Here is a 24,855-nt window from a genome sequence, read left to right as displayed (position 1 = left end):
CTGGTCCCAGTAACAAAGGCACTTGTCGACTCAGAAATCGAGGGAAACCAACAACACACCCGGCAGAACATTATGTTATTTACACGGGTGCACATAAGTGGTCCGCATGTGCGCATTCGCTGTCAAAATAAAAGACGCGCACCAGATAAGAAGTTGCAACGCGCGTTTGCGTCCATATAAAAGGCAGTGTTTTTGTCCGCTAGAGTGGGATTTTCACGGCATATTCTGCACCAAATCTCTGTTCATCATTTGTTTAAAGCCAGCTCACCTCCTGCAACCACTTTTCCTAGAATACGCGCTTCTTTTGTGGTTCGGACTCCATCTGACATTTCTTTGGAGGTGGAGGAACACCAAAGTAATTGCTTAAAGGAGCTTCTTCGACATCTTTAAGAGTTCTAAACAAATGTCTGTCCTCCTCCAGAAAATCTTATGGACGCAAACACGCGTTGCGACTTCTTATCTTGTGCGCGTATTTTATTTTGACAGCGAATGCGCACCTGCAGACCACTTATGTGCACCCCTGGTTATTTAGCTTGTCATATTCCAGCCACAGAAATTCTTTTGTCCATGAAACCATAAAGCTGCACTTTCTTTTTGCCTTATAGTCTGATTTGTCATAACTTTTCCGTTTTGTGGTAAGCTTTTCTTTGGCTGTCACTTCTTCACCCTGACCGGTCTTATTTGGCTCAGCAGAACTAAAATATATATCCTGCTGCCTTTACACACGCACTCACATAACGCTCAGCGATTCTCTGCGCGATCAACCTCTCACATGTTTAAGCTTGCTGCGGGAGATTTCACTTGTCATGTTTGCATAGTAAACTAACGATTGATAAGACGATGTCAGAGGAATTGGTGCGCAAATTATCGTCACTCACCAATCAGTACTGTCGCTCTCTATACACAGTTCGCGCGATTGCAAAGTGAAAGCAAAAAACAAGCGCAAATTCAAATGCGATTTCAATATGTCACATATAGGGCTGCTCGATTATGGCAAAAATGATAATCACGATTATTTTCACTGAAATTGAGATCTCGATTATTTGATAATATTTATTTAACAATAACAATGTATTGAATAATGGCTTTAAAGATTGTCAAAAATAGTATAAAATAGTGTGCAAATACTGATAACAGTGCAAATCTTTGCAATATAAAAAATAAAATGTAAACATCTATGTTTAGTGAACTTTGCCATGTCGCTCTGTGGTGCAGCTACAACACCAAAGTTTACACGCTGTCTACTTGATCCACGTCTGACTCCGCGAACCCATAATGTTTCCACACCACTGAAGGATTTTTTTTACCTCTCTTTTCAGCCAACGGCAGTCACTCTCCTCTCCAAATAACTTCTGCTTAGCTTTCCGAGCTTCCCTCTGTTAGCTCCTCTTAATTGTTGTGCCGCGTGTTCGAAACGCAGAGAGGTGCGCTCGATTTGCCACACGGAGCAGCGCGAGAGTAAAGCACGAGGGAGGTGCTAATAATCGGCTCAGTCATTTTTAATGATCGTTGAAAGCCCAGATCGTAATTTAGATTAAAATTCGATTAATTGAGCAGCCCTAGTCACATATTGGCAGTGGTTCACCGATGCCAATGACATATTTACCCAGCTACATTTCCGAAAGAATGCAAAACCATTGACATATATTTTTCCTTCCTATGATAGCCCGACGGGCAGGGCAGGGATAGATTCTGGTAGCCCGACTGGAAAAATCGCTAGCCCCGGGACGTCGGGCTAGCGATTTTGCGAGCCCTGATGACTGTCACATTCTAACACTTCTATTACACACACTTCACAAATCGTAAATCGATGGAGCAAACATGGCAGGTGAGCTGATGCGGGACTAAAAGAGCCAATCAGGTAAAAATCTGACACACTTACTGTGTGCTTTTGACGTTTCTCGGCTTATTTTGCATGGCACTTGTTCCAGCACAGTATAGTTCACAGATCTTTTGTCTGTAGGTTGGCTTTCCATGAATAACACGTCAATTTGCCTTATAATAAAATTATTTATCTCAGCCTCTCCCTCACTGAGACGTGCAGCTTTTTCTTCTCCCTTAGCAGTGACAGCTGGTGGTCTCAGCTGCACAGCCTGACCCTATATTCTGTTCCGATAGAATATAATAAAGTAAACGCTAAGTTTGTCATCATCATTTTAGCTACCAAGGTTTTTTGTTTCACTTTGACATTATTTTTCACATTAACTACTTTTATTTGTTTTAAATTGACGATTGTTTACATTCACTGCATTTTTTAATTTTACTGTTGCATATACGTTTATTTTTTATTTTAACTCTTAATGTAACACCTGCCAATAAAAAACATAAAATGGGATTATTTTTGTTCTTTGCACACAGAAGAATAATTAATAAAAACTTCATTACATCATCATTTCACTCAGACACGCCTGCAGACACACAGTTACACACACCTTGAAGCACAAACACACAAAATGTGATGCATGAAATCCACAACAGAGACGTAGGAGAGACGCACTGTAATAATTCGATATCCAGAGGCAGCATTACAACTGCTGTGTGCTGCACACGAGTCACAAACCACAAATACACACTGGCAACACGTCCTGCTGCATGACTGCTGCTCATTTACAGCTTTGTGTTACGTGCACGTAGGTGTAGATGATACATGGCAGGTGTGCATGTGTGTGTTTGTGCCACAGCACATGAAAATAAATAAATCAGGGCACATTTAATCACTTCCTGGTCAGAGCTCCACGGCAGGAACAATTTAATGCAAATGTGAACTCGTTCAGCAGTCCTGCTGACAAACACAGTTAAAAAAAAGAAAGAAGTAAAAACAGGTCTGGCGCTTATCACGGAGCTATTATGTGTTAGTGTAGAGTCTCAGTTAGGAGCATTCCCTCTCTCCTTGTCATATCTCCACCGGCTGTGGTGAGATGAGAGCCGTCAGTCTGATAAAGAAGCTGCTGTGAAGTGTTTGCAGTGGAAGCTGAGGGGGGATTCACAGGATCTCTCACTTAACTCGTCCTCCAGAAGAAAGCCGACAGGCGTGACTGACAGAGACTACAGCTGCAGATACTTCAGGGCAGTCGCAAAGTTTATCACGCGGGGCTACAGCTACACTTATGGACTGAAGACAGGCCTTTGATTATTACATTTCACTGTTGTAGTGAAAGCTCTGTTTTGTTTTCATGGTAACTTGCAGCAAACAAAGCTGACAGTGTTTACGGTTGTTTATTAGTGTGAAAAAAAGAGGTAATGAACTGAGAATTCAAACACATGGTTGCTCCAGTTGCTGGATTAGATAAAATGTCACAGCTTCTGATCTTTTCTCAACTAAACCTCAGCAACAGTTGACAGAAAACAACATTCAGATGATCTGTATTTTTATAATAAACTAATTCTGCGACCTCAGCAGCAATAAAAATCACATCTATTCTAGTCGTAGTTCAGGACCACCTCAGTCAACACGGCTGACCCCGCTGCTTCACATCACAGTGAAATGTTTATCTTCCTGGTTCCATCCGCCAGGCCTTCAGCTTTATGTCAGCTCACAATGGGAGTTCAGTTGGACTGATGGAGGCGCTGCCCCCACGCTGTGATCTTCAAAAACCCCCATCAAGCCAAAAAAAAATGAAAAGAGATCAAAACTGTGCTTCCCTTTTTCCCGAGGTGCTGTGAAACAGGTTTTTCTGCCTCCTCGTTTTGCATCCTAACAATGAAATCTGACCAATAAAAATCGCTTCTTACAACCAATGAGCAAAAACTTTACAGTAACAGCAGGAAAACCGAGACGAGGTCGAGTACGGGAAGCGCAGGAAGAATTCAATCCTAAAGCTTTTATCAGCTCATTTCTCCTTCAGATCAAATTTCAAAATAACTGAATTTTTATTTTCTATTCTTCACAAAGCAGATATATTGGGACGGACTTATTTCAGTTTCAAGGCCAGGCTGTGAAATGTTGTCAATAAAAACCTCTTAAACCACATTTAAAATGATAAAAAAGAGCAAACAAGCTGTTCACCGAAACAAACACATTTACTATCCAGCTCAGCTGCTGAAATATCGAAGGCTGAAGGGCACAAAAGCAGTTAAAATCAGCCTCTGGTCCAGCAGGATATGAAGGTTTGAAGTGGAGCAATTTTTGCTGCTTCCTCTCTTGACAGACAGTCTCAGTTTCTCTATGAGTCAGCAAATGGACTGCCACAGGAAGCGATATGCAGCACTCACGGGCATATGGCGCTGTTTGCGCAACACCACTTGAGTTTACTTGTGCTGAAAAAACACATCTGCTAGGTGCAGCGACGCAACGGCAGCTCAAACACGGCTCAGCGTGGAGGAAAAGTGAACCAAGAAGAGCATTTGGTTGAGTTTGCCTGAGGTCAGAAAATTGTTGTTTTTGGATACATCATGTCAAAGTAAATAAGAATATGGTTACACAAGAACGAGTGTATAGAGCAACATGTAAAGTGGCCATTAAAGGAACTACAGTTCCTCTAGTTCTCAAAAAGGGAGACTCCCATGTTAAAATGCGCAGCAGTAGGTGTGGCTGAGTGTGAACTGCAAGTAAAAAGCTTCAGTTTTTGTTAATAGGACGAGGACACACCCATTAAAATGACAGAAGTTACAGATTCCAATAGAGCCCAGTCAAGCGGCATCAAACCTGCTTCCAGAGACAGTACCCAACTGTGGCCACAGGATGGCAGTAAACAGGCACTGGGAGGTGTTTTATGGTACAGAATGCTGTTTGAGGTAAAGAAGCACCGTAGCGCTGCTTGCCTCGCTTGACCTCACAGAACAGCCATATTACATCATGACACTAAGATGATACTTATGGACCTGATCTCGACCGTCTCTGCGGTGATGCAGCTGTTGTGAAAGTCATGAGACATCAACTCTCCCTCTTCCTATAGGAGACACTACAGGACATTAGACAGGCAGCTCGCATCATGATGTGCGTCATGTGACTGCAGCTGCAGGACTGATGGCTGTGCAGTAGACTGAAAGCAGTGGACCATGAAATTACTGCATACAGTATGATTTATAGAGCTCTGCAGTGCAGCTATGCTGAACATCATGAAAGGTCCTCAGGTCTGAGTATCCTGGAGACATCGTGTCAATCAGCCCTGCAGTACAGGAGGGTAAACAGACTGGTATTTACCGTTTTTACTTTTTGGATTTACTGACCACTCAAAGCACTTTTACACCACAAGCCACATTCACCCATCTAACCATTTATGTTTTTATTATTATAACCTTTATTTAACCAGGAAAAATAATCCCATTGAGATTAAGAACCTCTTTTTCAAGGGAGTCCTGGCCAAGAGGCGACAACACGTTAAAAATTACAAAGTTACATACATATTGTAAAATAACAATTACATTTTAAACAACAATTTTCTCTGGCTCTCTCAATCTAGACTTAAAGGCATTTAATGAAATAAGATCTGCTATCTTCCAATCTTTTTGCATCGTGTTCCATGTGGATGGGGCAGCATAAATAAAAGCCCTCTTTCCCAGTTCAGTTCTGGCAAATGGAACATTAAGCAACATTATGTGGTCTGTTATTTGGAAATATTAGTGGCATATTTCCATTAGCATTCAATTATCCAGTGTCAGTGCCATCATATAGACATTAACATTTTAACTGAGATTTTCAGCCACTTCAAAATTACTACCAGTCATTTCCTGACCATTTTTTAATAATCTTCCATCGTGTCAACAGCAGTAAAAAAACCAAAGGAGAAGTAATGGAAGAAATAATGCCGTTAAAAGGAGGCCAACATCAGGACGCACATCATTAAGGGATCACAATAAATCAGTGAAAACACAAAGAAGGAGATGCTTCATCTACAGCTCAACCCCAAACCTTTAATACCATTAAATGCTTAAAGATTTTCATATTTCCAAGCAGACAAAGCCATCCTGCATTTGGTGTACAGCAGAATACCAGCGTTGAAATCACTGCATTTTCACCATGTTGGAAAAATATATGAGCTAACAGACTATCCCAGAGGCTGTGCCAAGTAAGCTAGTGGAATATTGTTAGTTTGTTTTGCTAAAAGGCCGATCACCTGAGTATGATCAGAGGTTCCCTGGTATCCTATGGCTTTTAGGTCACTAAACACTGCAAAATAGAACATTTGTGTAATTTTTTTCCAACGAGCCAACCCTTCAAGCTTTCTGAAACCAAAGCAAGTTTGAAGTTGAGTCAATATTTCTATGTAGCATCAATGTAAATATTCAACTTAAACCTGTTTATTTTTGCTGTGGGTTCATAACTAGAGACTAGAAGTGTGAATAACACGATCCTAAACATTGGCAGCATGTGGGTAATTAAGCATTATTCTCAGTCTTGAGTACATCTCTAAATAAGTGTAAAGTTTTCCACTGTAGAACACGACTATACGTGTCCTTCAATGCTCCACAAACGGATGAGCAGCCTAGAAGGATTTCTACATTTAAACCTTGAAGGCAGAAATACCACGATTTACTGCAGAGTCTGATCTGTGCAGATTTTAGTTGGGATTTACAAACGCGAGTCTCTCACAGAGATGGAAACAAAGATGTTACAGAGATGATCAATAGAAAAACATCCACGAGGCTCCTGATGAGATTTAGTGGAAACTAGGCCTCGGCTTTGGATGAATGACTACAGACAGACCCGAACTGTTCAGCAGCAGCTTGTCCAAGCAGTGTGTTAATTTGGCTGCAGCCACACTTGGAATTTTTGCTGCCACAAATAAAAACTGTCACCAGTGTACGCACTCGCACAACCCGAATATAGACGCTCGACTGTTCTGACATCTTGCTACTGTGGCTGTAATCGGTTGTGGCCACTTGTCAGCCAGCGCTGGAGAGCTGTGACTCGATAAGATTAAATGTTCTGGTATGCAAATGATTTAACATGATGATGATGCACATTATATTTTTGCAGATCTAAATCAGTGACATTTTTACTGAATGCAGAATATCTGCTGCTTTAGTGTCAGTGAGGTCCACGTGAAGCGAAGCTCTGCAGGCAGAAACCTTATAAAAGACATCCTGCTTCTTTAAAGGCAGAACGAATCCAATTAAGCGGGACTGCCTCTGAATGAATCTCTATCAGCAGCCCCATCTTCTCGATCGGCCAGAGACTGAATTACACTGATCACGTTAGGAGTTCAGCCCCCGCCATTTCAATTAATCCCGCAGCAAAGACCAAGATTCCAAGAACTCAGTATTCTGGAAAACACAGCGGTTTCCATTGACCTCAGCTTCATTAGGAAATCTGAAAACATCGAGGCCCGGGCTTTAAACGCTTTGCTCTGGGGCGGGCAGCGTGAAACTGAGCGGCCAACAGGAGAGCAGATCAGATAAATGAAAGGCACGTGGTCACAACATGCCACCTTTTCCATGTCAAACCTCTGCGATCTTCAGTGGGTGAAATTACAGATTCCTTATTACACACAGTCAACCGTCATCCATCCACTTTATTCTGGAAAATCGTATTATGTGGAGCTATTATTTATTATCTGTCACATGCTGCTTTACACAGGTTCTAATTACATAAAAACTGTGAATCATTCATAATAAAGTTGGAGCAGGTTTTCAGGTAAAACAGCAAACCTGCTGCTGGGAAAAAAAAGGGGGGTGTTGGCAGGTATGATGACTGAAATGCTAAAGCCAGAAAATGTTGATTAAACAATGATTAAGTCATTTCAACCGAACACCCAGCTTGAAGCTCACAGACGCACTCGGATTACGCTTTAGTTTCACCTAAAAAGTAGCCAAGAACAGAGAAGCAAGCACATTTGTAGAGGAGCCTCTGATTGTGATGATTTATAGAATTAATACAGAACTATATAATCATAATGTTTTACATAATTGTGAACTAGTTTTATAAGACTGTTTTCGAGTGGAGCTCAGACTGTGACCTTCCTCAGAGATGAAAAGCAAAAATCCAAGTCGACTGTGGGTGAAATATCTGCAAAGTTAAATGTCAGCAAAATGTCTAAAAATGTTAATGCAGAATAAGAGCAGAGAGAAAACTGCCAAAGGAATAAAAGAGAGGGACATTTTGAAGGTAGTTAGTTGTGACTGAAATTCAGGTTTTGATTTCCTGGTTTAGCGGTTTCCAACCCGGCACGCTGCTCAGATCAAGAGGATCTGACAGGAGAAAGATTTAAAACCACAATATGAAAGAAGACTTGATGTGACGCATGAAAGTCCTCACATCTGACTTCTGATGTCTGATCTGACTGAAATTTGATGCAACACATCAAAGTTTATTTATGCATCTGTCACAAAGCATCTCAGATGTCATATCTTACATTATAATGAAGTCTAAGATCAGGACTCCGTCAAATACACTTTGAAACCAGACTTTCAAAGGCAGGGATTACGCTCTCTGCTGATGTGGACTCAGGGGTTAACTTTCATTTTTCTGTGGCTTTTACATCAGTTTTACTTCTGTAATAGCTCACGTGTGTTCCTCACACTCCAGACATGCCACACATCTATTACAGGATGATTTTCAACAATCATCATGTTATTCAGACTGCATCGGCATCGGCGTACGAGTTACTGGGAACCTCACAAACAACATTTCTAAACTCCTCCCCATCCAGCATGAAAGCACCATGGACCCATCCATCCATCTGCACTGACAGGAAACATGTTTCTTTTAATGGAAAAGAAGAAAACAGAAAATAGACAACAGAACATAAAAAAGAATGCAAAATTCACACAATGCAAAAATTACATTTAAACTAATTACAGGCAAACACTTCGCAGTAACAAATAAGTGAGATACATCAACTAAAAGGCTGAACTGAAGTGACACCTGAGGTGTGCAGACAGGTGGGCCTTGAGTCTCGATTAGATCTGGTCTAATCTCCAAGACCTTTTGGAAAAAGCACAGATTTTCAACAAATTGCTCCTGGATGGCTGGAAGATGTTGGTCTTTGAGGATATTTTTAAAACGGTCAGTAAGCACAAGCTGACAAATCACTTATTAAACCAGTTATGACCATAAGACTCGGAAATCGTGGACTGGTTTTAGATATGTGCACAAGCACAACCATAAAAAAGACCCAAAGAGAATAAAAGACAGAGCGCCTCCATTGTTTCCCAGGCTTATATCTGAACGTATGTGAAGAGCACCTGTGGCATCAGCCATCAGAGCCGTGCAGAGCTCTTGTAACAAATGACTTCAGTCTCTCACTCGTGCTGTTTGGATGAGCGCTGCAACCTATAATCTGGCACAATCATGCATTCAGAGAGTGTATCCTGATATATCCTTGCCTGCTACAAGAAATGACCTGCATTACACTCTCTCTGAAAGCCACTACTATAACCAATATCACAGCCTGCAGCAGGGAAATCGAAGTGCTGCCTGCCATCAACTCCTCACTAGCTGAGAAAACCATTTGATTCCAAGCTTGGCTCTAAAAGGAAAGCTTTAACCATCAGACTGCTGTTGGAGCTACATTTAGTTAGCAGACATGCACATCAGTGAGAGCCCTCATAAAGACTGAAGTACAAACGTGCAGGGTGCACCGCAGGGACGGACTTAATTGAGCGTGAAAGGCAGCAGATGACCTCTGGTGCTTCAGCGCTGCCGCCAATCAAACATCTGCCAGCCTGAAGCGGAAGGACGACCGCTCGCTACCCAAACATGTACACGCAGTACTTCATGCTCAGCTTCATCTGGGAACACAGGCCGAAGCAGCTTCCTCAGATACAAGTGGATTAACTTCTTGAACTCTGTGTTGGTTAACGAGTAAATGTGAGGCAGCTGATCGAGTCGGCCATGTTTGAGAGCTCTCGTTTACAAATGGATGCCATCAGCCCAGAAAGACTTCCTGTGACCAATCAAATTGTTGTTTTAGCTTTAAAAAAAATGCTGTTTTTATTTGGTTCTTGTCATTGCCGCCATTGCGTGCAATAGGTCGGCAGCCTTATGAAATTTCCCCTTGTGGGACTAATAAAGGTATATCAAATCAAATTTTCTTAAACCATTGATGAGCTAACCAAGCAACTGTTAAGTACTAACGTGTGCAACAAACACAACAGCAGTCTTATATTGTAAAGACCCTGCAGTGTTAATCAGACGAGCCAATGAGCAAGCAAAACAGGAGAGCTCTGGAGAGGAAAAGTAGAAAACTTTCATGCAAAAATCTTTTTGCATGAAACAGTTTTATTTTCTGCAGCTTTTGCCATTTATGCCTCCAAACTTTGAACAGCCAACATCACAACACGAGGGAAGGAAACGCTACGGCTAATTGAGCCGCACGATTTGAATCCAAATCAGGATTCTGGCTTCATACAATTTAATGAACACGACTGAGAGATTCAGAAAACTCATACTGCACCACGCAGCTCCAAGTTTCCTGGAAATAGTCGGGATGAGTAACAGTGTGTTAAGAGACAGATACACAACTGATACCAGACGATGAGAACAAAAATTCAAACATCTGGCACAGCAGAACGTGACGAGCTTGTTCCCAGAAGAACGTCGTCATCTGTTCTTTGGAAGTACTTCAGATTTAGCATAAGTGATGAATACCTGTAGAGCTGTGTCTATGACACAAAGCAACGTAACTGACTTAATGACCTGCCAGCAAACACAGCACAAACTGCAGTATTATTAATGTGTGACGACAAAGTAAAACAGATCAGTGGCTGCTAACATGAATCGCCCAACGTCAGCTCAGACGTCCATGAAAGCGAGCGTGCGCTCTGTCCATCTCACCCAAATCTCCAGCCAGTCGTGTTCCCCTTGGCAAAAGGTGAGAGTGCAATAAACACAGTGAGCACCGAAGGCTTCAGGTAAACGTGATGTCGGCCAGATGTTGGCTTCATTTCCTGTTGTTTTTTATGCTCTTCTCAGCGGTGCACTGAATTTAGGTGAATGAGGAACAGTTTTATTTTGATGCAAAGATTTGTACATTAGCACTATACATAAAACTCAAAGCACAATCCTGATAAATAACCTGATAAATATCATTTTGGTCACAACTGCACCCGTAACAGATAACTCCCAGGAAATGTTCTAACAGCTGGAACCAAACTACAGCAGCTTATTTCCAGAACCTCACGTGGGATGCTGAGAATTCTCTCACTTCTCGCTTGTTTTGTGTCTCCTGTATAAAAGCAAAGTTGAGCCATTCAGCTCCAGCTTCAGCGAGCTCCTCCTCCATTTCTGAAAGTCGGCGGCGGCGGACGAGCCGATGGGTTTTCGACATCCTGCGAGAAACCGTCACTCAGGTTTATCACTGCTTTTCAAGTTTTTGGCTGCTGTGAAAATAATTTCCCAACTTTTGGGATTAATAAGGCACAACTTTTGTATTTCATGGTATAACTTAGCTCTTTCCCTCTCTAGAGTTTTCTGTATGTTTGAGCATTTTAATATGTTCATACATCTAAGTAGCTCTTTGAATGGCTGGCCATACTCATTTATACATGACACAGCAATAAGATAATCTAGCACTCACATTTGCACGGGCACAAATCCTACAGACACACACATCCATGCATGCGTGCACACACACACACACACACACACACACACACACACACACACACACACACACACACACACACACACACACACACACACACACACACACACACACACACCGTCTGCAGCTGCTGAGGTGACTGTGAGCTTTGATTCAAAAACAAAAGCAGTCAGAAAGCATCAGGATCCCTCACAGCATGAAATCTGTGCATTCGCCACCATTGGTCTCGAGGCACGTCAGTCAAGGAGCGCCGGCAGCTGATTGGACGACCGAGACGAGCAGATCGATGGCCGCTGCCACGCAGGCTTCATCACCGAGACCTGGACTCTGTCAGCCTCTCTCACTGTGCCAATGTCTCTCACACACACACACCCTCACACACACAGGAGAGGCGTTGCTTATTAAAAAGAAGCTCCCTACCCGACTCGTTGTTCTCTGAATCCATCTTGTTGGTGGCGACGCAGAGGACGGCCTGCCAGGTGGACCTCGACTCCACAGTCTCTCTCTCCCTCTCCTTTTTTGTTTCCAGCCTCGCTCGCTCGCTCCCTCTCTCCTCCCCCCTCCTCACATGCTGACACTCACCACTGACCTTGCAGTGCTCGTTTCCCCTCGCCGCCGGCAGCGGCAGAGCAGCAGCAGCTCAGCTATACGCCGCAGGTGAAGCTGCAACGCTGCAGAGTGGCTCCAAAAAAACCACGTCGGTATCATTCCCCCACCGACGGCTGAGGGGAAAGGATGCTAAGACACACACACAGATGCGCACACACACTCTGGAGAGATGACATAATGAGCGTGTGTGTTCTGGCTTTGTGCGTGTGCGGGGTCGACAGTGTTTTAATCATCCTGATTGGAGAGTAATTACGCAGATTTGCTGAGAGACTGCTGCTGAAGGAATTTGGCGTTTTTAAAAATGTGTGTGAGCATGTGCATTTACATCTGTGTGAGTGTGTGTGGGCCTCTGCGATTGTGTAACTCGGGACTAATTTTAGTTGAAGACCTTGAACACGAGGACGTTTCTCAGAAATGAAGAACATTTCAGAAAGCTGGTGCGATTCAAAGAGAGACGACATTCAGAGCCAGGTTTTCTCTTTCACGATGATCTGCTCTTTAAACAGATCCTCACTGTTACCCTCCCGCTGTGACCGGTCTCACGGCACTCAAGGACGACGTCTAAATGTGGACATTTGGCTGCAACCTCAGCTCCGAATGTTGAGCACAAACATGAATCGATGCTGGTTCAGGCGGTGCTGCAACCGGAGGCACGGGAGCGTTAAAAAGATGACAAGAGGACGGTTTCTCTAACAGATATTGATCCTAAACACACCTCAACATTCACAATTAGAGGCACAAACTGAAGGTTTCATCACAGCTAGCAGGAATCCAACGCAAAAAGTCGAAACCTCGTGCAGGACAAATGTGGGAAACTGCCCCAAACAAGAACTCAGAGACTCTCGGCTGCCCCAGAAAATCTCGACGAGTTTTCACACCTGCCAGAGTGCCGTCACCAAGACCGCTCTCACATAGGCCTAGAGACTGGCTGCCAACCACCTGGCAAATACCTGGAAACCACTTGGCAACCAGCGGTCGCTAGGAAAATTGAACCCTATATAAACCCTTGACCAGCTTTGACGCCTGCCAAACGGCTGCTAGTGCTCGGGGTTAAAAATAACAACAGTCATCTGGTTTTAGAAACATGCTTAATAAGTTTGCTGATGTGGCACAAAATGAGGTTTTAAAAAGATGTTTTCATCTCTGCTGGTGAGAAAATTTCTGGATTTATTCAGTCTGTTTTTAAAAGAGTTCACGTTTCAGTCCAAACAGAAGGTCAGCCAAGATGCACTTTCAATTTCAGAGGGTTAGTGTAGACATGGTCTCGGGTTCAAGGTTAGATAGCGGAGAAACGCTTGATGTCGGGTCCTCGCGAGTGTGGAGCAGCTCGGTGCGTAACAGCCACAGATGGCTGCTGCAGATACCGTCATACCTCACACAGTCAGGCGGCTCAGGCTCTAATTTTAGAGTCAGACTGAGCTGAAAACACTCCAGACAGGCACAAATCACAGCAGTGCTCGGTCTTTTTAAATTACCTAAAACTTTTATCGCAGGGCTCTGTTTCCTGAACCGCAGCGTAGTTCAAAAGATGCAATATCAGGAGGGGACAGGACTAGATTTTATTCTGTTAGAGCAGCAAAAAACAACCAAAACAAGAATAACTGGTCAATTATTGAATGAACAGGGAAGGACACAGCTTCCACTTCCACTCTTATATAAACATACAGGCTGCAAAATTAAATCAGACAGAAACTGTTAAAAATAATCTCCAAATAAACACTTTTCCATTAAGTCGCCTTGATTTTGCTCAGACATTTGCCAGAAAACACTAAAAGCTTCAGTTACTGTTTCCTGCTGCTGCTACTTTTTGAAATATTTACATATTATATTTGCTACATTTTATTAATGTTATGTAGATTTTGTTTTTTGTTTTTGTATTTACTACTTGTGAGAGACAAACAAAACTTTATTGTTCCTGAATTTACTGAGATGATTCTGATTAGAGCTGCCACAAATGATTATTTTGATAGTCGACTAGTCACCTTCAAATCTGGGGAAACGAAGGGCGCATTTGTCGGAGTCTACGAATTTGGACAGTCTTCGTCGTGTCGCTGTAATGTAATCGGCCTACAAATGCGGGCACAGGAAGATGGGGTTCCAGAATTTGGACACAGCTACGATACCAGACACAGCTTCTTCTTCTTCGAGGTTTAACGGCAGCTGGCATCCTTGTACATGCAGTGCTGCCATCTTCCGTTTCAGTCCGTTATTACACTCTTAAATCCTACTACTTATTCCTGCGTCTTTTGGGATCTTGCAAAGCTTAAAACAACGCGTCGACTATTAAATTAGTCATCGACGATTTTAATAGTCGACGTAATCGTGACTAGTCGACTAATCGTGGCAGCCCTAATTCTGATGGTGTTTTATTAGCTTCTAATTGTTTCTTAAATTAGCTTTTTATCAAACAGCTTCAAACCTAAAATAACAAAAATATGAACAGAATCTGAATACACACCAGCTGGGACGTGTATGTAATGTATCTCAGAGAAGATGGAGTTGATAACGAAGCTCAGCTGCACAACACCATTTTGAACCACAAGGTGCATCCAGTATATTCCATATGAGTTGTGCACTCTTATTAAAGCTACTGTTAACTCAACAATTACATTAAATTCATGTTAATATGACAGCTAGCCGAGAGAAACAGGCTTGGTCTGAGGTCAACGTCTGTCAGCTATCTGCAATGAACAAAGACCAAAAGCTAAAAATTAGCGACGTTTGGACAGTTGTTGAATTTACGCCAGTTGACACAACGTGCTCCCTTGTGGCTAGCTACAGAGCTAAGGTTAGGCTAATATAAACATGCCAGCACAGGGAGGATTGAGCATGACGGTTAAACAGTTTTCAGTAAAAGTTCAAGTTCCGGGTCTCGAGCAGAGGTAAACACCATCAGGTGGCAGGAAGGCCACGCTGAAAATGGACCAAACGTCTGCGACGAGCCATCCACAGCACGAGCTTAGTTATCAACACATCGCTGATAGTTTTGGATAACGAAAACGTCGTGATCGTGAGCTGAGCCGGCTCGAGAGCCGTTCAAACACCGTGAGCCCACAAAGCTCATTCATACAGATGTGCATGGATCAAAGTCTCCCAGTTGTTGTGAGGTCCGCTTCTGCTTGACCTACAGCGCTAACCAGAAATGATAACAAAATGCTGACAACTGACCAGACCCCAATGACAAATCACATCACACAAAGTGAACAGCTCTCTGAACTGTTACTAGCATTCAACACATACATGATTTATTTAGTAGATTAACCTTTTTCTGACGTCTGTTTGGTATAAGATTAAGAATAGAGGTGTACAGAGGTATGTGTTCAGATAGCAGAGCACACGATCATGGCTCATGTTGACCTACATTAGTCAGCAGATCACATGATCATCACCATACCTGCCACCTTCTTCTCTCTGTTCCATCATTTCTTCCTATGATGTTGCCCGTGTCTGTCAGTCCCTCCGTTGTTCTCCAGTAAGATAACTCATTGTTAGTTTACATATGAACCGGCAGCTACTGGAAGCTTTTAAGGTGGAAATATTTCTTACATATTATTTCATTTAAGTGTTAAGTGCTGTCATGAATTTGAGTCATTTGTCCTTACTGACTCTCACGTATGTCATGAAGATGTGAATATTACAATAATGGGGGTGGGACGGCAGCAGTATACCTATGAATACAAATTGATTGATTTATGAACTCCTTAAAGTCAAAATTCACAACTAATGTTTGTAATATTTAACCTCATCTATGACTCACTTTTATTGAAATGTTTCAAAACAATCAACTAAACGTGATTTCTTCCTGTTTAAATCGGCTTAACAGTAAATTAGATGCCGGGTTCATCACCAGTTTGAGCAGTCAGAGGGTTTTTTTAGCCCCGCCCATGACCTTTTCCTACACCTGACCAAGTGAAGCCAAACATCCAAGCAGGTCACTGCGTGGTGTTTGTAGACAGTGCTCATTTATGCAAAGCTTTAGTCGCTTTGCTTATTCTAAAATAAGCAAAGTTTAGCTGTGTTTTTTTTTTTCTCCTGCTCATTGTGTTCTGACATTCTTTCCACAGACTTCACAAACAGCCTCTTGCATCCAAAAAAGGACAGACTGCAGAGCCAGAGGGACCTCACAGCGAGCGTCTGGACCGCTACCGCGCGAGTCGCGTGTGCTCTGAAAACAAAACACCGAGAGAGGAACACGAGAGCGCCACGATGGACGGGTTGTGGTCTTCAGATACGACACTGTGTACCTTTCTAAACAACAATCTAACTGCAAAAAAATCTCTTTTAAAAACATGACGCTGAACTGAAAGGCAAGGTCTGGCAGCAAACAGCCATAAGGGAGCGATGTGGGAACTACAAGATTAAGTTGTGCCATGAAGAAAACACTCTTCCTGTTTTCACAGCAAAGGTTACAAGGTTGGACTGACAGCAGCCTGAAATTCAGGCAGTCCATATCAAACATGCGGAGTTTAAATGTCAGCAGCCTCCTGATATGATGAGGTTCCCCCTCAGCTACAAAACCAAATACATTTTTATTCCACTAGTAAATGTTAGAATATTTCCATGTACAGATGTGATCTGCTCCCCGGGATGATCCACAGGCTGCTTCCACACATCTGGCTGGAGAAATGAACGCTAGATGAATCAATCAGCTACGCAGCATAACCCGACCAAAGCCTGCATTTGGAAGGAAGGCGTGACGAGTTTTTGATGTGTGTCAGCTAGAATGATCGTCGTCTTTGTCCCCTGATCTCCAAGACTTGGAAGGACAATTTAATAAAAACTAAATCTACTTATGATTAGAATCGAGATTAAAGTCGTGATCGATGGCGACCTCAGAGGGTTAACATCATGTGGAAGCTGCACACAGTCATTTTATAGCATCTGCAGTGAAAACTGGAAGCTTTCCCCCCCGTTTGGCTGTTTTACATGCTGCTGTTGTCCTGACAGAGGACTGCGGCTCAACATCTCTGTACCAACACCTGTGATGCTGACAGCGACGCGTGCAAACACCCGACTACAAAACAGACCAGAAGAAAGGTGCAAAATCCATCCGAAAGTGCTGAAAAGCAGCGAGCTGGGCGTCAAACAACAAGCACAGAAAGATAAAAGCTTCCCCATCTGCAAAGACGCAACCGGTGGGGGAAACAGAGGGAGGCGCATCTCCTTTGAAGTTATATTTAGGCCAAAATCCTCCTTTGCAGAACAAACCGTCTTCCACCGTGAATACAAATCACAGCCAACAACTGAGGGAGGAACCGTCCTAAGAGCACAGGAACCGACGGCTCACATACAATTAGCCAGCGGAGCATCAAAACAGCACGGGCCCATTGGGTTTCTTTCACTGCGACTCCTCCTGCATCCTAAATACTCCCGTGTTCCACCGAGGACGCAAACGGGCGACCAGCTTCTCATCCGACACAACTGAGCGCACGGAGGGCCCTCGCCGCAGGTGGTCCTGATCTATTTAGACGCTTTTACAACGGCGTAAGCACCGACAACACAAATAAAAGTGCAACGCAAATGGAAATAAACCTTTAAATGTTTTTTTTAATGGCAACCCTGCACACGCTAGCTGTGGCAGAAAAGAGGATTAAGTTATAGCACATCTATCATGTTAATCTTTATTCTGACACAGTTTGTAAAGTCTTCTGAACACTGCCTGATTTCTACTGATGATCTCTGAATGCATCCTGCACTCTTCTCCGTTTCTTTCTTGTTCGAATGTTTCTCGATTCATTTTTTTTTCTTTAGGGGATGAAAATCAATTAGCAGCCTGCTAATTTTAGATTGTGTAATCCATCACCGTACGCTGGTGTCTCATCTTCTGAAGGTTACATTATTGCTGTTGTTTATGATTGTTTTCATGATCAATTAATCTGCCAGATATTTTTCTCGATTAACTGATGATGATGATGATGATCTGCAGAAGATCAGAAAATGGCAACAAATCCCAACAGTCTCCTAAAGGCCGAGGTCGTCGATCATCTCAGGCTGTCCGATCTTAAGTATGTTTCATTCAGCCAGGCCGCACATCGAGAAGTCTGAACCATCGGATCGATCAAGTAATCAAGACCGGGCCCGCTACAGGTGCAAGCAGCTAAACAGGAAGGGAAAACATTCAGCAAACCTGACCTTGTTTTTTCTTAAAATTAAAGAAAGAAATTCTTCAAGAAATAAGAAAAAAAGCCGTTGATCCCACCAGTAAATAAAACAGGTGCTCCATCATTTCTTCTTATTTCTGTTTTTAAAGGTGTTCCAGTTCAGATTCCCTTTATAACAGCTCTGATTTACAGCAGATTTAGTTATTCTTTTCATTCATGTTCAGAACAAAGCACCGAGCTTTTAGTAACCTTTATTTCTTTTTGCTGACAGCTGCACCAGATCTCAAGAACTTCTATCACTCTCATTGCAGCAGTTCTCAAAATAAAGCTCCTCCAGCTTACTGCACGTGATGTTCTGTACATGATTTCCATTCATCCTGTGCCTCTTATGCCTAGTAATACTGTGGTTGTGTCCATTTGCAAAAGCGTTTACCTATGAATAACCCAAAATCGGCGCTGAGCGTGGACGATGCTGCGTGGCCATCGAATTCTGTCTGATTGATAAATAGACCATGTGGCACCAGCAGACCTCCTGCAGCACTGGGACCAACCAGGCACTCTGCCAACATCCAAAGAAGTGACGACAGCATTATGAAAAACATTAGGCTAATGTAGCTTCTGGGGAGCGAGCAGAGGTGCTTCATCACAGAGCCGAAAGGCCACACGTGACTGTTTAAAGCATCGTTTAGTGGCTACACTGACGACAAGAAGATGGGCATCAGGATCTGAGTGGTAGACTGAAGCGTCCTCTTCAGATTACCCTGAATGTAAATGTCTCTGCATAATAACAGGAGAATAAAAAATGTTTCCCATCAGGAATATTTCCATTAATCTCCACTTATCTCCCCGTGCGCTTATCTGACTGTTCGTTCAGACTTAAAGAGCAGCAGCAGCACAGGGAGAGGCGACGGCAGCGACGGCGGGTTTGTCCTACATAATGACTTAATTGAGGTGGTTAACACTTTCAGGATAATGAGAGCCTCTAGACCACAACACACCCAGGAGTGAGAGCTCTGGAAATGGAGCAGCGCTCAGAAAAATCTGTGTCGACTATAAATGACAACAGAACTGAAAATGAGCCAAATCAACACAGTTTTGTCCACTTCCTGTCTCCCTGTGGCTCAGACGCACACGCCTGATTCAACTTTGACTGGGTAGGCTTGAAGCCAACCCTCCTTTAAGCTAGTTGTCTTCTGATTGGCTGTCCCTTGCAAACCGTGGGAATGAGATGACCATATTAGCGTCATTCCCTCTCAATGCTCTTTCACAGATAGGAAAAACCTCTCCGATACTGAGTGTTTAAAGCAATCTGAAGCCTTGTACCTACACTGATGTCATAACTTGAAACTTGAGCCATGTTTGACATGAACGTCCACCACTGGAACAGAAAATAAGGAAACGCGACACCGACGCTGATTGGACGAGACTTTGGTTGGATGTACATGAGCATGGAGGGATCGTCGTTGAGACAACAGCGAGTTTGTAACGTCTGCTCCAGAATTCATGTGAAAAATAAGAAAAAGTGACATCACTGCAGCTGCAGCCTGTTAGCATCTCCCTGTGAGCCGACTGTTTAGCGAGCGGGGGAGGGGAGCAGCACGTTCCTTCGCCCAATAAGCAGCCAAACAGAGGCGAGAATGAGCTGCGAGCGTGAAAAACTAAGGACCAATCACTGACGCCCACCGTCTGTCTGGGAGCTCGTTTTAGAATAAAGTTATTTTAAACTTGGCCGTTAAATCGTTTTAAAATAAAGTGAAACAGTCACAAAACGCTGTTTGTCACCGACACCAACAGCATGCATGACTGAGCCTCTTCAGTGGGATGCGTAACCATAGCAACCGAGAAACCTGAGCTCTGTAAAAACTGAGAACCTTTTCATTTTTATTATCACAAACTGATCTGATTAACCCTCACAGAGGTTGAGTCTTGTTTTGTCTCATCTTTATCGACTAGTTTCCAAGTAAATGTAATTACCTACTTTTATTCCCAGCGTAGGCCTTTACTTCAATCTGGAGTCATTTATTATCATCATCATCATCATCATCATTATCATTATTATTATTATTAATAATAATAATAATAAAAAATACTATTATAATAATTAGTTCAGTCCTCTGAAGTGCTGCGTGTGTCTTCACCCTTTAAAAGTGGAAAACTTTTAATGTTAAGGTAAACGAACATAAGGAGGGACGTTTGGGTCCAGTCAAACACATGCATACATACATGCATACACGCACCCCTGCGCGGCTCCTTCAGCCCATCGGGGATCGATGTTGAAAGCGTCACATTACCACTAATGCAATCAGCAGTTTACCACCAGGACTAATTATAGAGCAGACTCGAGGCCTGCAGGGATGCAGAGTCCTTGAAGCTGCAGATGCTGTCTGCAGCAAAACCGCCAGCATCCACACACATCAGCAGCCTGAAATACCACCTCCGTCTCCTCCTCCTCCACCACCAGCACCAGCTACTGCTCCAAAGCATAATGAATCCGTCTGGGGGGAGATTGTTTCTTGGCCCGCAGACTCGTTTCTCATCCTACTTGTCTCAGCAGCCAAGTGGGTTTTTAGGAGAGAAACGATCTGCAGTAAACAGCAGCTGGTTACCTGCCAGAGCTGCTGCTCGAGGAGGAGAAAAGGCGAGGGCGCCCAAAGTCCAACTTTCCCAAAATAGAAACAGTCAAGACTCCACACACACACACGCACACACACACGCACGCACACACACACAGTCTGAAATCACGTATTGCTGATTCAAGATTAAAGGGGTTAAAGTGAGGACAGAGAGTAAGAAGGACAAGAAAAAACCACTGCAGCAGATTACAGAAACCTGGATGTGTTTTTAATAAAAAGACTGTCTGTGATTCATTTTATTTGACTTCATCTTTAATGCAGCAGATAAAAGATGAGAGTTACAGAGAGCGAAAGAAAAACCCCCCCCAAAAATGCTGAATTTTAAGATGACAAACTCGAATGTCGAGAGGTGTGACTCACTTCATCTACAGCCGGCAGAAAACAAAAACCCTGTCAAATCTTTAGGACTTCCTCTGTGATGAATGAGACGGGTTTTCAAACTCAGAAACAAGTTTTCACAGCAGAAAACTTAAATCCATCTTCTGCTGCTTCTCTGCATCTGGGCAGCAGTCCAAGCAGAGAGACCCAGACTCTGCTCTCTCTGGCCAACTCCTCCAGCTCTTCTGGGGGGGCACAGAGGCTTTTCCAGTCCAGCTGGGAGACATAATCACTCCAGCATGTCGTGGGTGCCCCAGGCGACATCCTGAACCACCTCACCCAGCTCCTATCAACGTGGAGGAGCAGCAGCTCTACTCTGAGTCCTTTACGAGTGATGGAGCTCCTCACTCTGTCTCTACGGAAGAGCGCAGATATCCTTCAGAGAAACTCATTTCTGCAGCTCGTATCCATGAGCGCTTTCTTTCTATCACTATGCACAGCTCGCGACCACAGGTGAGGGCAGGAATCACTTCATCAACAGCCCTCTCTATACCACCACAGACCACCCCAACCTGTCTGTCACCGTCTGCACGAGGAAAAGAAATCCCTGAAATTATCAGAAGTTCACGTGTGACTTCTGCTGCCTTCTAGTAGACGTCATCAATCCATGAAATCCAGAAGCACCACAGCTTCTTTCCAAATGCTCAAACAAACAGCACTTGGACGGGTTTCATCTTCATCTGGCACCGGTATCTTACACTGGAAGATGTCTCACACATCCAGTGTGCTATATGAGAACTGTTTTTATGTTTACACATGTTTTATTATTTACTTGAATACACCGCAAAAGTTCAATGACAATAAAGGCTTTGTGATGCCGACAGCAGCTGCGTCATTTCCACAAATCAAACTTTGTGGACTGGATGCAGAAAATACCGTGAGGGGGGAAACAACAGGAAAAAAGCATCTGGATTCATTTCTGTTAAAGGGATCCATTTGTCAAATTTCCTCTGAGACTGCCTGACTGATGCTTCCTCTCTGCAACACACTTCCACAAAAATCCATAATATTCCAGGAATCTAATGAAGTGAACATCAGGGATTCAGCTGCTTGTGCATGTAGGTGAATGTTTAGGATTAAGCAGAGGTCCGTCAATTGAAAATTAAGATCAATTCCTCCTTAATAAACGATTATTTTGAAACGTAGCTGACATTAAAACTGCACCAGTAGTTACACAGCTGCTGCAGAGAGCAGTGATTTACATATAGGAGGAAATACATTCATGCAATAAAGTATTCAGTCATGGTGATCTGAACTTACAGACACTGACAATGAAGTTTGACCAGTGTTCAGCCAGCTTAGGAGTGATAGAGTCAGGCTGGCCTCAGGTTACAAACAAGTCTGATCTTCAGAAATAAAGTGCAGCTTATTCACCTGGATGATCAAATAATGTTTGCAGCAGAGCAGGAGGGACAGCTCAGAGAAGGAACGCCTTCTAACTCCTGCCATCTCCTACAATTTATTCCTGTTTACAGCCCTGCTCTCATCATCGGCCGCTTTTCATCACATCAGAGGGTTAAACTCCACCTGGCCTCACAGGTCTGACCGCACCTTACACGCACTGGCAGCAGGAGTGACTCACAACAGCATTCGGAGGAAAAGCTTTAGATCAGAAATGATACTCAGCTATGAGTTTATATCAGCGTTATCACAGTTACTGCACGGCTCGAGGCAGCGCTTGATAGATTTAGCCCACATCTCATCCTTATTTCTTTCACGGCACAGAAGCAGTTACACCCAACCGACAGGCGATGGTGAAAAGAGAAGGACACAGTCTCCATTTTTAGATTTAAAAATGACTTGGATATTTTATTTTGGGGCTTATCCTCCATCGAGCACCTTGTTTTGGTGTTTTTCTTGCTTTTCTTGCACCACATAAAAGTTTTTTCTGTATTGAAAGGCATTTTTTATGTTTATTCAACAAAACACAAAAGCAGACAATGGATGTACAAGTTACCACCCAAGTTTTCCAGTGGACACTCCCTACTGACGAGGACAATGATTCACTCTGAACCATGTGATGACATATCAGGCCCTTCCTTGTTAGATGTTGTCAGTAATGTTTTTCTGGAGTCGTAACTTCCAAATATTCTCTCGTCAAAACTTTTTTCTTCCTCGAGACCAATCTTGCTGAGCTGAGCAGATCTCGGCTGGAGCTGAACTAAACAGCGAGTGAGTTTGACCTTTTAGGGATGGACAGAAGAGCTGCACTGTCGTAATATTCTCCATATTCACTGAAACTTAAATCATAACTGGGGGTTTTTTTAACAGTTAAATGAATTAGGGCCTTTGTATGTCAAAAGTAACAATCTGCAGCTTCTCAAATGAAAAAAAAAAAACAGATTATTTTGCTTCTAAACTGATTTGAAGATATGTGTTACACTCTATAGGTGAAACGTGTAACAATCTGGACTAAAAAAAAGATTCTCTACTTTGAGAAGCATTTTAAGGATGAAGATCATCAATTAATCGATTGATCCGTCATTTGCGGGGACTACAGGTGACACCTTAAAAATCCCACACTGAAACAGTGACCATGAACACACCACAGCACTTTTTTTTAGACAGCCATTTACCGTTGTAACAATTAGCCCAACACATAAACGCAACACTGACACACCGGACTGTAGGGATATCTGTCAAACATGTCAGCACACACACTCACACTCATTGACACACACCGACATGCAGCTTACCGGCTGGCATTTCGGTACCGATGTACCGCAGTCCCCGTGTGTGTGTGTGATCGTCTGCCGAGCACCGACGGATCCGAGCTCAGTTAGTTAGCCTCCATGTAGCTCCTTCCCCGGCTGCTTTCTCTTTACCTGTAACGGCAGAAATCACCTGACTGTGGCTTCATAAGCCACCTTCAACAGAGACAACAGAGAGGCCGGGAGGCTCGTTAATGGGCTAAACAGGAACAGCGGTGTAAACACGGACCGTCCGGGAGGAATTAGCCCGGGAGAGGCTAATGTCTGCGGTCCAAACGGCTGCGGAGGGTTTACGGAGCGGAGACAGGCGGGAGGGGGGACGTTAGGGGGAGAGAGTTGAGACGGTAACCGGTGGACATACCTGTGAGGACCCAGCAGCAGGAGGGCTCGTCAACTCCTACACATTACTACAGTGCTTCCTGCTTTACGGTGACAGATAAACACGGAAGTGTGTGTGTAGGAGCCAAAAACCGCCCCCGCTCTACATATGCTGCCTGCTCACCGGGACGGTGCTAATTATAGCCGCCTACGGGACCCCGGAGCTCACCGCAGAGGGTCAGCGATGAGTTTTTAGCCATGATGGAGTTCAGTCATGTTACCATGAGCTCATTATGAGCTATATCACCTCAGCGCATGCTGGGTTTAAGTATGAGGGTCCAAAACGAGCACACACACACACACTGACTGAATATTTACATGATTATTTACATTTCAGCCTTTAAAAAAAACTACGAGAGAGCACATGGGGACAGTGGGAAAGAAAAACTCCCTTTCAACACGAAGAAACCTCCAGCAGAACCAGGCTTAGGGAGGGCAGGCATCTGTGATCAGTTGGAGGTGGGGGGGGAATACACACTGTGAAAGAGAGCCAGAGATTAATAATAACTAATGACTGAATGCAGAGAGGTGAATTAACACAAAGAGGCGAGTCAAGATG

General features: G+C 43.4%; 1 protein-coding gene across 6 annotated transcripts in view; it reads right to left on the bottom strand.

Moving 5' to 3' along the window:
• efr3a (EFR3 homolog A (S. cerevisiae)) overlaps positions 1–24,372 on the bottom strand; it is a 109,386-nt gene extending 85,014 nt beyond the window's left edge. The window contains exons 1-2 of one of the 6 annotated variants that reach the window (XM_063462081.1): positions 24,280–24,372; positions 23,904–24,032 (exon numbers count right to left, since the gene is read on the bottom strand). In XM_063462081.1, the coding sequence (XP_063318151.1) occupies positions 23,904–23,913 (10 nt within the window). In that variant the 5' untranslated portion in view covers positions 23,914–24,032; positions 24,280–24,372. Of the gene's footprint in view, positions 1–11,906; positions 12,088–23,903; positions 24,033–24,147; positions 24,245–24,279 lie in introns of those variants that run through there. The other 5 variants (XM_063462082.1, XM_063462080.1, XM_063462083.1 and 2 more) reach the window with 5 other exon arrangements.
• Positions 24,373–24,855: the final 483 nt, after the last annotated feature.

This window comes from Pelmatolapia mariae, linkage group LG18 (assembly GCF_036321145.2).
Source record: "Pelmatolapia mariae isolate MD_Pm_ZW linkage group LG18, Pm_UMD_F_2, whole genome shotgun sequence".
Lineage (NCBI taxonomy): Eukaryota > Metazoa > Chordata > Actinopteri > Cichliformes > Cichlidae > Pelmatolapia > Pelmatolapia mariae.
The sequence above is the reverse complement of the archived record's forward strand: the minus strand, read 5'-3'. Positions and strand labels throughout refer to the sequence as shown.